At 33.9% G+C, this 13,891-nt stretch overlaps 1 protein-coding gene across 3 annotated transcripts in view; it reads left to right on the top strand.

The window, feature by feature from the left end:
• The window catches only part of LOC111156442 (follistatin like 5), a 764,534-nt gene that overhangs the window by 37,049 nt on the left and 713,594 nt on the right, over positions 1–13,891 (top strand). For 2 of the 3 annotated variants that reach the window (XM_022517373.1, XM_022517364.1), the window contains exon 1: positions 13,190–13,315. In XM_022517373.1, coding sequence (XP_022373081.1) covers positions 13,190–13,315 — 126 coding nt within the window. Of the gene's footprint in view, positions 1–13,173; positions 13,316–13,891 lie in introns of those variants that run through there. The other variant, XM_022517356.1, reaches the window with a different exon arrangement.

Genomic DNA, 13,891 nt, shown 5'->3' with positions numbered 1-13,891 from the left:
AAAAAAAAAAAAAAGAAAATATATGTATGAGAATATTTTTATGAATGGGAGGTTTTCTTCTTAAATAGTAGTTTTATTATGAGCCATTAAACAATAAATAATATACATTATAATTAGAAATTATATATATTAAAAGCAGAAATAGAAAATATAATTAAAATTTTATTTAAAAAGAAATAAGAGGGTGCCTGGGTGGCTCAGTGGATTAAGCCACTGCCTTCGGCTCAGGTCATGATCTCAGGGTCCTGGGATCGAGTCCCGCATCGGGCTCTCTGCTTGGCAGGGAGCCTGCTTCCGTCTCTCTCTCTCCGCCTGCCTCTCTGCCTACTTGTGATCTCTCTCTGTCAAATAAATAAATAAAATCTTTAAAAAAAAAAAAACAAAAAAAACAAAGAAAGAAGAAGTTCAGAAGCCAAAGTTGAGGGGACGCTATGACCCCTGAGTTAGTTTCCCTTTATGGTTTATAGGCAATTACGCCCCCTTGGGGTTGGCCTCAGCTATTTTTGTGTTTACTGTAGGACAATAAGTGGGCTGAGTCGAGCTTGTAGCTTGCTTTTTTAAGAAAAGTAATGAAATAAAAGAAGCATTTAAGTGTGCTTGAGGGAAGTTTTGATAGATTTTCTAGCTACCGCCCAGTATTTTCTTGGCTGCTCTCTGGGTGTTCAAGGAGCCATTTTGCAATAGATTCCCTTATTAAAGAAGCTTGAGAGGCATTTCTCTCAGCCTCCAGTAGCAGCAAGGAATCATTATGGTCATTTCTGGTTCTAATTCCATGAGAATGGAAGAAGGGAGATAAATTTTACTGGCAGTCTTGAGCCCAGCCAGTTCTGTTGAGAGTTTGATATTCATTACCCAGAAAAGAAAAATTGGAGGACCAAAGTTGCTTAAAAAAAAAAAAAAAAAAAATGGTTGTCAGGGTTACAGGATTTTTGCAAAATTGAAAGTGTCCTGAAGCAGACCATCTGAGGTTTGGATGTTGCTACTAAATGTTGTTACTTGCCTTTAGACTAGACACAGTATCCAGATGGAGTTGCAAGCGAATACCAATTCTATATGGGTAAATTCCTTGAAGTATTTGCCTCTAAATTTAATTAGAAAGAGACACCCCCAAAGACCTCATATGTGAAATTCTCAGATATCAAACTGATACCTGTGCCTTGCCTGTATTTTCTCCTCAAAACATTTGCTTCAAAAGATGTATACCCTGGGAGGTTGATAAGGATGTATTACCTGGATTCACATGTCTAGTCTACCTAAATTAGTGGATTTTGTCTTGATAGATTGTTACCAAGAATGTGAAAGCACATAGTATACTTTGCCTGGAGCACCATAGATATCCAATAAGCACTTTTTACTGTTAATCATAAAACATACTGTCACTGCTCTTTGTTTTTCATCTTCAGTTTCCTTTCTTTCCAACCTTATTTTTTTTTTTTTCTTAAATCCAACCTTTTACCTGTCATTTATTTTCCAAATCTCAAACACTGGTATAAAATAAAATTCAGGTTCTCTTATGTCACTTAGAACTAACTCAACTTCTCTTGTGTGTTTGCTCATGACTCAGGTTTTAATCCCCAGTCACCATTGGACACATAACTAGCTAGTACAGTTTCTGTTAATTCATGTTAGACATTTCTTGGAAAGTTTCAACTACTCTTGTCTACATTGGTTCCAATCACTGGCAGTGAATTGAAGTCAACTTCAGTTGATTTAGCTATTTACCTTTACGCCTGGTTTACCCACTGCTTTCTCTATTTTTCATGAAAGCATGGAGATTTTGCTTTTGAGAAACTTTGTGAAAATCCTCATGGTAGAACTAGATCCCATTAATCCATTTTCCCTCTTTCCCTTCCACATCATGGTGGCCTAGACCTCTCCTTCTGAGGAAGCATTAGGTTGTTCTGGAAAATATTCTGGGTCTCCATGACTTCTGCTACTAATTGTGGACTCCATCCTTGGCCTTTACCATATTTGTCTGAATATGAAGTAGAATACCTCTGAGATTCAGCTGACCTAAATGATTGGACAAGTTTTCCCCATGGCATTTCAGTTTTAAATACAGAAGAAATTAAGTTGTTCCCTGTGCAGCACTTCATTGTTAAACTGTGACAGATTTTTTTCCTGTACAATAAATGTAGTCCCTGATTTAAAGAACATAGGCTGCTAGAAACCCTGGTATGGAATAGTTTGAATTTAAAATCTGACATTGACAAAATTGCAATGATTTTTTTTAATAGCAAATAAAATCTGTAACATAGTACCTTTGGGATTTTAGACAGAGTCAATCCTAAGAGCTGCATTCTTCCTTAATTTACATTTTAAGTGCTCATCAAGATAGAAGGCAATGAATTCAGAAGACAGTGCCTATAATGATTTTCTCTTCTCTTGAACTAGGGCAATATCCTCAAGGTCATATAACATATTATTATTTTTTTAAACTTTAAAACATTATTTTTCGTATTTTGTCAGGCAAACTTACCACTACAGCTTAGCTACAAACTAAGGTAATAGGACTTTAACACCAAACATAACATGAAATTACTTATCGTTAACTAACATTTTGCAAAGTGCAATAAAGTTACATCCAGAGTGTTTAGGAGAAAAAAGCAAACAAAACAAACAATGATCAATGTGATTGATTAGTTTTAGTTTCCATGATTACTTCCAGCTGGTACTTACTTTGAAAAGAAAAAAATATATATATTTATAACTCTCCCTTTATATTGCCATGACATATAGATGTTGTTCCTTAAATTTTTCTTGAGAATACAAATTAGAAGACAAAGAAAAAAATGAACTTTATCATTGTGATTAATTTTTTTTCTTTTTTTTTAATTTAATAAACAATACCTGTGAGAAACAAGCTTTAGAAGAGCAGATTAATGAAGGAGAGTGGGAAAAGAGACTTCAGAAGGATGGCTAGGAAGGTGAAGGGAAATCATGAGAATTTTGTGTGACGGAAGCTAAAAGGAAGAGAGGTCAAGTAAAGCGGTCACTTTCTTGAGAGCAGTTTCAATGGATTAGTTTGGTAGAAGCTGAATTACAGTGGATTGAGACTTAAAGAGCAAGTGTTAAGAAAATCAGTTTATGAACACAGCCACAGGTAGAATCCTTATCTTTTGACTTTAGCTATTCTTTCTGTTATAGCATTCTGCCACTCAGCATTAAAAATACTTTTGGTACAGTTTTTACAAATGAATGTTTTCAGGTTATCAACCACAAGAAGAAAATTGCCTGTTTGATGTCAGATTTCTCTAAAATTGAGCTAAAATTGAGAAATTCATCATGTCAAATAAACTGCATACAAAAATATAGGAACAATATTGAAGTTGCTTCTTTTTTGAGTTGTCACACATAAGCCAGGGGGATTTACAGTCCCGAAAAGCTAAGTGAAGTGCTTCATACTATGTTGGTCATATTAGTACATGCTTTTCACCAGTCATTTTGCCCCATGTTACAGACTGCGGCTTTCAACAAGGTGGGAAATTGATGCCCTTTTTAAAAAATTGTTCCCTTTTAGGTGTGCATACCAACATATATAATCCAGAATATTGTACCAAATTTATTTAAAAATAACTCCCTTCTGTTCATTTTTCTTAAATTTAATTTTTTCAGTGTTCCAAGATTCATTGTTTACACACCACACCCAGTGCTCCATGGAATACGTGTCCTCCTTAATACCCATCACCAGACCCTCCCAACTCCCCAACCTCCTCCCCTCCAAAACCCTCAGTTTGTTTCTCAGAATCCAAAGTCTCTCATAGTTCTTCTCCCCCTCTCCCAACTCACTTCTCTTCTTCACTCAATGTCCTCTGTGTTATTCCTTATGCTCCACAAGTAAGTGAAACCATATGATAACTGACTCTCTCTGCTTGACTTACTTCACTCAGCATAATCTCCTCCAGTCCTGTCCATGTTGATACAAAAGTTGGGTATTCATCCTTTCTGATGGAGGCATAAAGCTCCATTGTAAATCTATTCATTTTGAAGAAGAAACTGACAACAGAAGTTTTGATAAACTGTAAATAAATAATTGCATAAAGTTTATTTTTTAATATCATCTACTGAAGGTCATCATAAAAACTGACATATGGAATTAATTTAATTTCAGCCTACACATAATATACATTTTTGCTATTGAATCAAAAATGTATTATAAAGTCAAGTCTGGGGACCTGTTTTGGGAGATAGAATATGAGTCATGGGTCACTGTATGTTGTCTTGTTTTTCTGCCTCAATTTGAAGCACCAGTACTTACAATTTGAAGTCCAGGCTACCATAAGGTTATATAATTTAATAAAATTCCTTGGTAAAATCAGCTAGACCCAAAGTTTCATTCTGTTCCACAGTTGTCAAACACACTTTAAAAAATATATATATCCTGTACTGTATATAACCATCCATATACAACTATAAACATCTATAAGTTTATGTATGTTACTATATCTCTCAGAAATTTTATATATATTCATGAAAATTGTTTATTTATATAAAAGTACATATTTATTTATACATAATAAATTTATATATATATAAAACTACTGCATCACTACAATTATATAAACACTGCTATAACCATCTATATATAACTTTAACCATAGCCATATATAACTATCTTGCCAGTGAAGATCGTTGTGAAAAAATAAATGTACAAAGCAAAAAAAAAAAAAAAAATTCTGAAAATTCTACTTAATCCATATGATTTTGTAGAGATGGTGATGCTGATGTCCTTTCTGTTGGCTTTTGGAAACTCTAGAGAGTACTAAATACAAAGTTGTTGGGGTTCACAGAACTGTGGCTTCTAAACAGTGCCTTAGACACTGAAAACAATTGAATGTGTGTGTCCTTTCTTTCCACAGTGAATGGATTCTAGTCAAATATATTGTAGCATTTAAAAGAAAAATATTATATTTGGAATCAGGACAGTGACATTCCAGGCCAGTGACTACCTTCATGGTGGGCACACCAGTTACTCCTGCTGCGTATCATATTCTTCCCATATAAAAAGAAGGGGTTACACTACATCTCTAATATGATTTTCAGTTCTGTTATCTTATATTCGATGTTGTAGTTAAATTTTTTACTTCAAAAATATTTTAGTGCACTAGAAGTATTAATAGTTTTGTATAAATATTGCAGTATAAATTGTTTTAATAAATAAATAAAATAAAAAATAAAAAAAGATTGCAGCCTAAATAGTTTTGTAAAGCAAAGATAGCTTTGGGAAACAAATATTTACCACCCAACATGCTTTTCATGATGTGGGATTTTCATTTTTTTAAAGCAGAGTACACACATCTTTTTTTGTTTTTAATTAAATGGAATTCAGTGTGAATACTTTCTCCTAATGCAAGCTTAAATTATTATACATTTCACACTGCAGTCCTTCCAAAATACCAATGAATATATTTTATCTATATTTAGCTTCCTTCTTTTTCAAGTTAAGCTGGCTATTGAAAGGTATAATTGGTGAGAAGCTGGACAGTTTTTGTTCATCCAAATTAATGACTTCGATGTCATTGAAATAGAAGTTCTTCCTTTGAATGTTAAATTAATTTGATGGTCATCATTCTTATTATTTAACAATTATAATTCTATTCTTATCTCAGATGTTAAAGAAAAAGTGTACTGCACATAATATCATCTTTCAACAAGGTATGACATTTCAAAGTTTTGGTCTCTTTCACAATATAAACCAATAAGATAGGGTTAAGAACTAAAGAAACTTCCATTTTTATGTATGTGTCTGTATAGAATTGAAAGACACTTACCCATGCAGTATGGACATAGAAGTCACATAGCTACTGCTCTCTCATGATCCCTGCCTTTGTTTGTTGTATCTGCATTTGCATTGATCCAAAGTAAATGTAAAGGAAAGATTCTCTCTTCCAGTAGTTTTCAGTCTGATTAAGTAGTTGTTTGCTGTCTATGGCTACTACTTGTACAGGTTTTTCTTCTGTATCTGTGTCATATGTGTGTTTTAAAAGTAGAATTATATGACAGAACCATGGGTCAAATTTGAGTGGAGTCAGCCTTGGATTCAGGTACCAGTTTTGACAATGACCAGCTTTCTGAACTTGGACACTTTATCCTGTTATGTTTCTCTTTCATTATATTTAGTTCAATATAAGCAATAATACTTACCAGAAAAAATATTTTTGGATAATTAAGTACTATATGGTGCTCTTCTAATATGTTTAGTAGGATATGCATGATCTATTTTTCCTTTACTATTCTCCAGTATGGTCCTACAGCATGAAGGCAGTGACTCGTAGCTGTTTTTGTATTGTTTTTAATTATGCTTGTTAGGATGAACATTTGAATATGGGACAATCATCAGGAGAATCCATTGCTCTCATAAGGGTAACTAACTGCTAGGTGGAAAGAATCTACTTCTCTGATAGGGAGAATCCATTGCCCATAATGGAAGTAGATTCTTTAGAATTTTTTTTTTTTTTCCTAAGAGAGGTATTAAATTAGAACTCAACCAAGAGTTCGAAGTAGTAGGTATGAAGTTAAAGTGGGTCAAAAGATAAAAACAGTTACTCAAGAGATTTGCTCATAGAAAATATTCTTTTACTCCTTTTAGTCTCTCAGGTCCTTCCAATTTCAGTTGAGCTAAAGGAATGAAAAACTCAGTCCTTGACAAAGGAACCTTTTCCACAGGAACTTCTCACTGAAAACCTGGTTTTGATCCAGGTGTAAAAGAAAGGCTTTTTGTAATAACAGCCACTTGAATTCTAGATTGATTTCATAGTCAGTTTTAATGAATATTTTCAATTACATGAAGACTATTAAGAATCCCTTAATGTATACCTACTATTTCAAATTAATTACTTATCACCATTAATTTATTCATTCATTTATCTATCTAAAAATATTTATTGAGTTCATGCTGTCTGCCAGGTACTGCTCAAATTCACACAGGTAATTAACAAAGTCCTGTCTTTATGGAGCTAACATTCTGGTTGGAAACGGAGAATAAACAAACCAGTAGAAATATAGCATGCCAGATGATAAGAGCTATGACTTCCAGTCATTCCATTTCAATGAAAATTTCCATGCATCTTTTTCTCCAAACTTAAAACTTCACTATTTTCATTTTCTCTATCTCCTAGCAGCATTTGATCTTCTGTTTTGACTAAACCTGCCTGAGAACTTAGTCTTTGGACCTTTTCTCTTTTCCAATTTTTTCCTATCTCATACCTAGATTAGATGACATATAAATGCTAAGAACTCCAAATAGGTATATCTAACCCATGCCTCTTTGCTGAACTTCAGGTTCCTATATCCCATGACTAGTTAACATCTCCAGTAGGACTACCAAAAGGTCTCTCAAAAAAGGAATGATAGTTTTCTCCCTCAAACCTGTTCTTCCTCATATCCTTTTCCAGATCAATAAATCTACTCAGAAGCAATAATCTGGTACAGATGCTAGACTATATAGGGTCATAAATCCCTTCCTACAGATGAGGCCCAAGTAATGCAATTGGTTTTGCTTAGGTTATACAGTGTGACAGGGTAGGTTAGAAGTCAATTTCTCTGTCTCATAGAATTATAGAATACCAAAAAGGAAAAAGGCACTAGTAATCATTTAGGCCACTTCTCTATTACAGAAGAGAACAAAGGTCTGTGGAATTTAAGAAACTCAGAGATTGTGATAGAACCGGTTTAATGTACACACACACACACACACACACACACACATATAAATCTTCTTAAATCAATTATCAGCAGTGCAAGGTGAAAAGACACATGAGAGATGTGTGTAAAAATTGCAGCAGAGAGCAGTCAAGTCCAGGCAAAATTGACAGGGAAGATTTCACCAAGGAAGTGGCTGGAACTATCTTGAAAGACCTACAATATTTTTCTAGGCTGGAGTGAGAGGCAGTGAGGGCACTCCAGGAGAAACCCTCAGATACTTGACTTCTCTGCAACATTTGAGAATGATGTGAATTTGCTTCACCTTGACATTCTTTTCATTCGTATGCATGATACCACAGTTTCCTTCCCCATCTCAAATGCTATATTTCATTCTTAAGGCAGTACTTTAACACTCTTAGTTTGTTTTCCCAAGTGAGGTGAAATTCTAGAGAATGTGTAAACAAATCAAAATCCCTGAAATTTGAATCTTCTAAATCATATAACTAGTCTAAATCCTACTGCCATGAGCTGCACAGCATGTTACACCATATGGTGAATAAAATAGTTTGATTCAAAGATAAACATTATTTTTTGAACAAGAGAAACCTTTTTCCATTCCCCTTACTATTTTCAAGTGTAACTTTGTTAAATCTAATGTTAAGCAGATACTTTTTAGATTTGTAAACATTTTGTTTTCTCTAAGCTAATAACGAGGTTGTTTTCTGATGCTTCCATATAAACGTTGAGGTTGTAAGGAAAAGTCATAGGATCATTATTGCACCATCTGTTGCAGCTGGTTTTGTTTTAGTCACGTGCTTTTCAGTGTTCTTACTGAGCTATCAACAAACTGCCAATTAATTATGAAAACCTAACACGTCGTCAAAGGTTATAGTACTGAGAAAGTGAGATCATGAGTCAGTATATCATGGGATTGATTACTACTGATTTATAATTTCCAGAACACCTTCTGTGAAGGAGTGAACTTTTAAAAACATAATAATGACATCTTTGGATCCTGTAGCTAAAGAGAAATAAGAAAATAATTATTTTCTGAGCATCTATCAAGAAGTGTCATCTTTTTATTTAGGTTGTTATTGATGGCTATCTAATTGGATTCAATTGTTTTTCTTACTAATATCTTAATGAAGAAATCTTGCAAGGTAGTCATTCACAGAAGATAAATGATGAAACTTGTCTTTGTTTTTTGTCTTGTCTAAAACTTACTGCTGAGCTCAATGCCTATCTGCAATAGAAATCAGGGTTCTCCCCACCCTCCCAAAAAGTAGCTGACCTTTTTAAAAAAGATTTAATTAATTAATTAATTAATTAATCTGAGAGAGAGTAGAGGAGGGGCAGAGGGAGAAGAAAAGATAGAGAATCTCAAGCAGAGTCTTCACCTAGCGCAGAGCCGACTCAGGGCTCGATCTCATGACCCTGAGATCTTGACCTGAGCCAAAACCAGGAGCTGGATGCTCAACTGACCAAGCCACCCAGGTGCTCTGGTATCTGACTTTTAATATCAGTTGTTTCATTTTTTTCTGTGACACCAAATAAATCACTCCAGTTGTCTGATAGCTTTTGATGAGATAAAAAATATATATTTTTATTTTTATATTTTAAATTTTTGTATAACTTTGTATTAATAAGAAATTTTAGTCATGAAAATATAGGATTATCAATGAAAAAAATTAATCATGACTAATAATATGAGAAGTAAATTAAAATGGTATAAATAAGTTGTATATAATACACTGAAGATTTGCATGTTGACTTGTTATCAACTTTTTGTGAAATTTCTTAAAGCAAACATTCCTAGCCTATTGCTTTTTGGCAGAAAAAAATACCTCAGGAGATTATTGATCTAATTATCAATATGTGGAAGTTTTCTCACCCAAACTTGTGAGATTTTCTTTTGTCATCTATTAAAATTAAGTAATTGTTTATTTAATCTATATTTTATAGTATATGAAATATTTGTAGCTGTGTGGAGTATATGGGTGTGTGAATGTGTGTGTGTGGTGGGGGAGAGAGTGAGAGAGGAAGAGAGAGAGAGGACAGAAAAATAAAAACCCTTAAATGAGGAGCTTAAGAAATTTATGACCCAACCTTTACCCTGTCATAATGAGACAAGGTTGTTGCCATGCCTCTTTCCTACCTTTCCTGTTTGACAACCGAAGAAACATAGTATTCAGAACCTCTAATAAAATATCCCTTCAGCTGAGTTGGTCCTGTTTGCTTTATTCTTGGGCTCTATCTTAGATTTAAAATATTCCATCCAGTTGTCTTATAAACAAATATTTACCTCTGAGAGAAGTATTAGACTATACATCAAAAAGACAGCAAAGGGATGGATTGCAAATGAAATTATTTAGTTTTCTGGTTCGGTTTCAGATGTTTTGTAGTGGTAGTGAAATAGGAATTGTATTCAATATTGTCAGAATGCAAGAAAACACAATCTTTTTTTTTTTTTTCTCTTGAATGCAGGATGACATTCACTTATGCATTCATTTATTGAGTGTCTAGTAGGTACCAGACAACTTGCTAGGCCCAGATGATATAATGCTGAGAAAAACAAATGAAAAACCAATCACCAGATCCCTGTATTCATGAAGTTTGAAGGAGAAGAGAGATATATAATGTAGTGAAGAAGTCCACCATTATTTACATAATCATATTAATGATGTATAATTACAAATGGTTGTTCTGAAATGAAGGAAAACTGATCTATGAGCATGAGTAACTAAAAAATGTAGCTCAAGCTTGATATTAGGGGAAAGATTCTTAGGAGATATGTCTGATATGTGAAGGTCTTTGGGAGATAAATGGTGTGGGAAAAGGTATACTTCCAGTAGAAGGAAGTAAGGTACAAAAGTCTCATAGTGAGAGTGGACCAAGTTCAGAGAACTAAATGAAGGTCAATGTGGCTGGAGAGCAGTTTTCTAGGAAGAGAAAAACATTCAGAGCCTAGACTTTGTGGGCACTTGCAGGATAGGTCAAGGATTTTGGTTTTTATCTTAAGGGTGAATGAGTATATCCTAAAGTTATTAACAAGGGCAATAAAGTCATAACATTTGCCTTTGGCATGACCATGTGGGCTATTGCACAGGGAATGATTCAGGGTGCATAAGCATGAATGGGGATGATCAGTAAGGTTGTGCTTGGGGCAGTTTAGGGGAGATGTGGTGGGGATAGCGTGAACTCAGGTTTTGACAGTAGTCTGGAAAGAAACTGATTTTGGGAGATACATTTTGAAGGCAGAACTAACAGAGTTTAGGGATGAGTTTAGTATGAAAGTTAAGGGAGTCAAAGGTGTCTCTTCATTTCTGGCTTGACTAAATGGGTGAATGAAAGTCTGGGAAAGGGTGACTTTATGTGGGGCTTGTATACCATGAACTGTTTTTGAAATATACATGTGGCTGACTCTTCTAATCTGGAGTTTGGATGAGAAGCAATGATGCAAATGTTCCCCCTGCTATCCCAAACTACAGCATACCTAAGTATTCTTTCATAAGGAAAAAAAAAAAAAAAGCATAGAAAGAAGCAATTATCATTAATTTATATGAAAAATTTTTGAGTGTTCTCAGACCCCCCTCTTAGGCTTTTCTGATACCTTAGGACACCTCTTACTACTGGATGCCAAAATAAATCCAGATAAAACACAGATGCTCACAGGCACAGTTCAAAATCCTGGTGGCTTGGTGCTGGGATGCTGAGTGTAGTTCTCCCTGGGAAGGAGCTTGGCAGGGCAACACTCTCTACTCCACCTTCTGGAGGAATGCTGCTTCTGGGCTGACTTCAAAACAAATGCTGAGCACTATTTTTAATTCTCATATTTTTGTTTGTTTGTTTATTTTTGTGAAAACAAAAATCCTTTTCAGATTTCTTTTGGGTAGTAAAAACAGGTACTGCTAGTGTAGTTGTTCCTTAAAAACAAAGTGGTCTAAAAGCATGAGGTAGCTGTAATTAAAATGATAGATGATGTTGAAATGTCTGGCTGGATGGAGGGAGCAGATAAGTGGCTAAGAATGAAATTTGATAAGCTATAATATTTAATGGTGAAGCAAAGGAGTGGGATGAACCTACATAAGGACTGAGAAATTTTCATAAATTCTAGAGAGACAGAAGAGAGGGGTATCTTAAACACCAAGTAAAGTGACCATTTCTTGAAACAAAGAAATATTACTCTGTTTTTTTAATTAACATATAATGCATTATTTGTTTCAGGAGTACAGATCTGTGAATCATCAGTCTTACCAAAGAAATGTTACTTTGATAGAGTGATAGAGATAGAAACATGCTTGAGTGAACTAGTTTCAGAAATTAGCTAGAATGATATACACAACTCTTTCAGAATATTCAGGAAGTAGAGGAGAGGAATTATCTTAAAACCTGGACGATTTGAGCATCTTTTAAGATGGAAGTTAAAAACTGGGTGGGGACGTTTAGACAACAATAACTACCAGAGTTAATTAATTGGTTAAGTTTCTCAAGAAGTCATATGTACAGAACAGGGGGAGAAAGAGCTTCTTTATTGTCACAATAGGGATAAAGATATGTTGGTGAAAGTGATAAAATGGGATATGGTTTAATTCAAAGCATAGATTTATTTTTTGGAAGAGGGCTTAGAGTTTATATAATAAATTCATGCCATTTTACAATTTCTCTGGTATATTTAAAGACACAGAGCTGTGGACAGACTCACATGGCTTTTAGTTTAAAACACTTATTAAGAAATTTTTAGGAGAATATTCTTTTAGCTAGAATTGGGAAAATGTATTCATAACTCAGTATAACCCTCTGCCTTATTTTTGTTGTACCTCAGTTTATTAAGTACCTACCATAGAAGACCACCTTGTCAAACTCTTACCAGCCTTTGCTAGTGAATTATAATAGCTATAGTTTTATTAAGTGTTATTCATCGAATGTACTCAAAAACAAGTTCAAAATTTATAAATATGTTGATAATTGTACTCTATATGGATGCTTAGAAATTTAGCCATGGTTTAAAGTTTTGGGTTTTTTTTTTTTTTTTTCATTTTCTTTCAGCTTAATTTTAAAATATTTTTTAAAAGATTTTATTTATTTATTTGAGAGAGAGAGAGAGCATGAGAAGTGGGAGGGTCAGAGGGAGAAGCAGACTCCCTGCCGAGAAGGGAGCCAGATGCAGGACTCGATCCCAGGACTCCAGGATCATGACCTGAGCCGAAGGCAGTCGCTTAACCAACTGAGCCACCCAGGCATCCCCAACTTCATTTTAATTAATTTTCCTCCATAACTTTTGATTGGCATTTATATCTCTATGTATTTAATGTTGTGTAAGGCTGTGTGAGTGAACAAAACAGTGTTTGTTATGATCAAGGGTATCATAATCTTTATTTGGAGATGCTTACCTATTATGGATTCAGTTGGCAATTGCCTACAAGTTTTGATTAGATCTGTGGAGATTTCTATGCACTATTGAATACTTCTTGAAGAATTTTTTCAATATATAAAACATTTTCTGATTACTTCCAATGCTAATTTTCACAGGTGAGAACCAATGAGAATGTTTAAGTGCTGGTCAGCAGTTTTGGTTCTTGGATTCATTTTTCTGGAGTCAGAAGGAAGGCCAACCAAAGAAGCAGGATATGGCCTTCAATCCTACCAACCTCTAATCAGATTGCGACACAAGGTACAGTCAGCATTCTGAATTTGCTCACAGTGCCTAGCAATTATGAACTGAACTATTAGGTGTCTGCTTTATTATTATATACTATATAGTATATACTATATAGTATATAATATTAATATTATAATAATATTATATATTACTATTATATAGGAGCACTTATTGCAGTATATGCCTTCAGAATATAATTTCTGTATAAAAGTGCACATTTTAAAACATGAAATTGTAGCAATTAGGAAATTTATAATTTGAGGAATTAAATATTTCTTAAAGTATAGAGATGACTCATTGAAAAAAATCATTTAAATTTACATTAAGTCATGGTAATAGTGACATAAAAATAAGTAAATATGTTAAGACCCTATCAACTAGACAGACTAGATAGTTTCTGTTATTTCCATATTAAATTTAGAACTTTTTAAACTAAAACCTTTTTATGTTTTTTAATTTGAAGTAAAAGTAAACAAAAAAGATGTCTATACCACCTGGAGTTATATAGGCTGGTAAAGAAATTAGTATTTATGGAAATCATTAAACGTTTTAATTTCATAAAAAATCATAATTTTAAGTTTTTAATAT

Source organism: Enhydra lutris, unplaced genomic scaffold, assembly GCF_002288905.1.
Source record: "Enhydra lutris kenyoni isolate GAN:26980312 unplaced genomic scaffold, ASM228890v2 scaffoldscaffold3, whole genome shotgun sequence".
In the NCBI taxonomy this organism is placed as follows: Eukaryota; Metazoa; Chordata; class Mammalia; order Carnivora; family Mustelidae; genus Enhydra; species Enhydra lutris.
The sequence above is the reverse complement of the archived record's forward strand: the minus strand, read 5'-3'. Positions and strand labels throughout refer to the sequence as shown.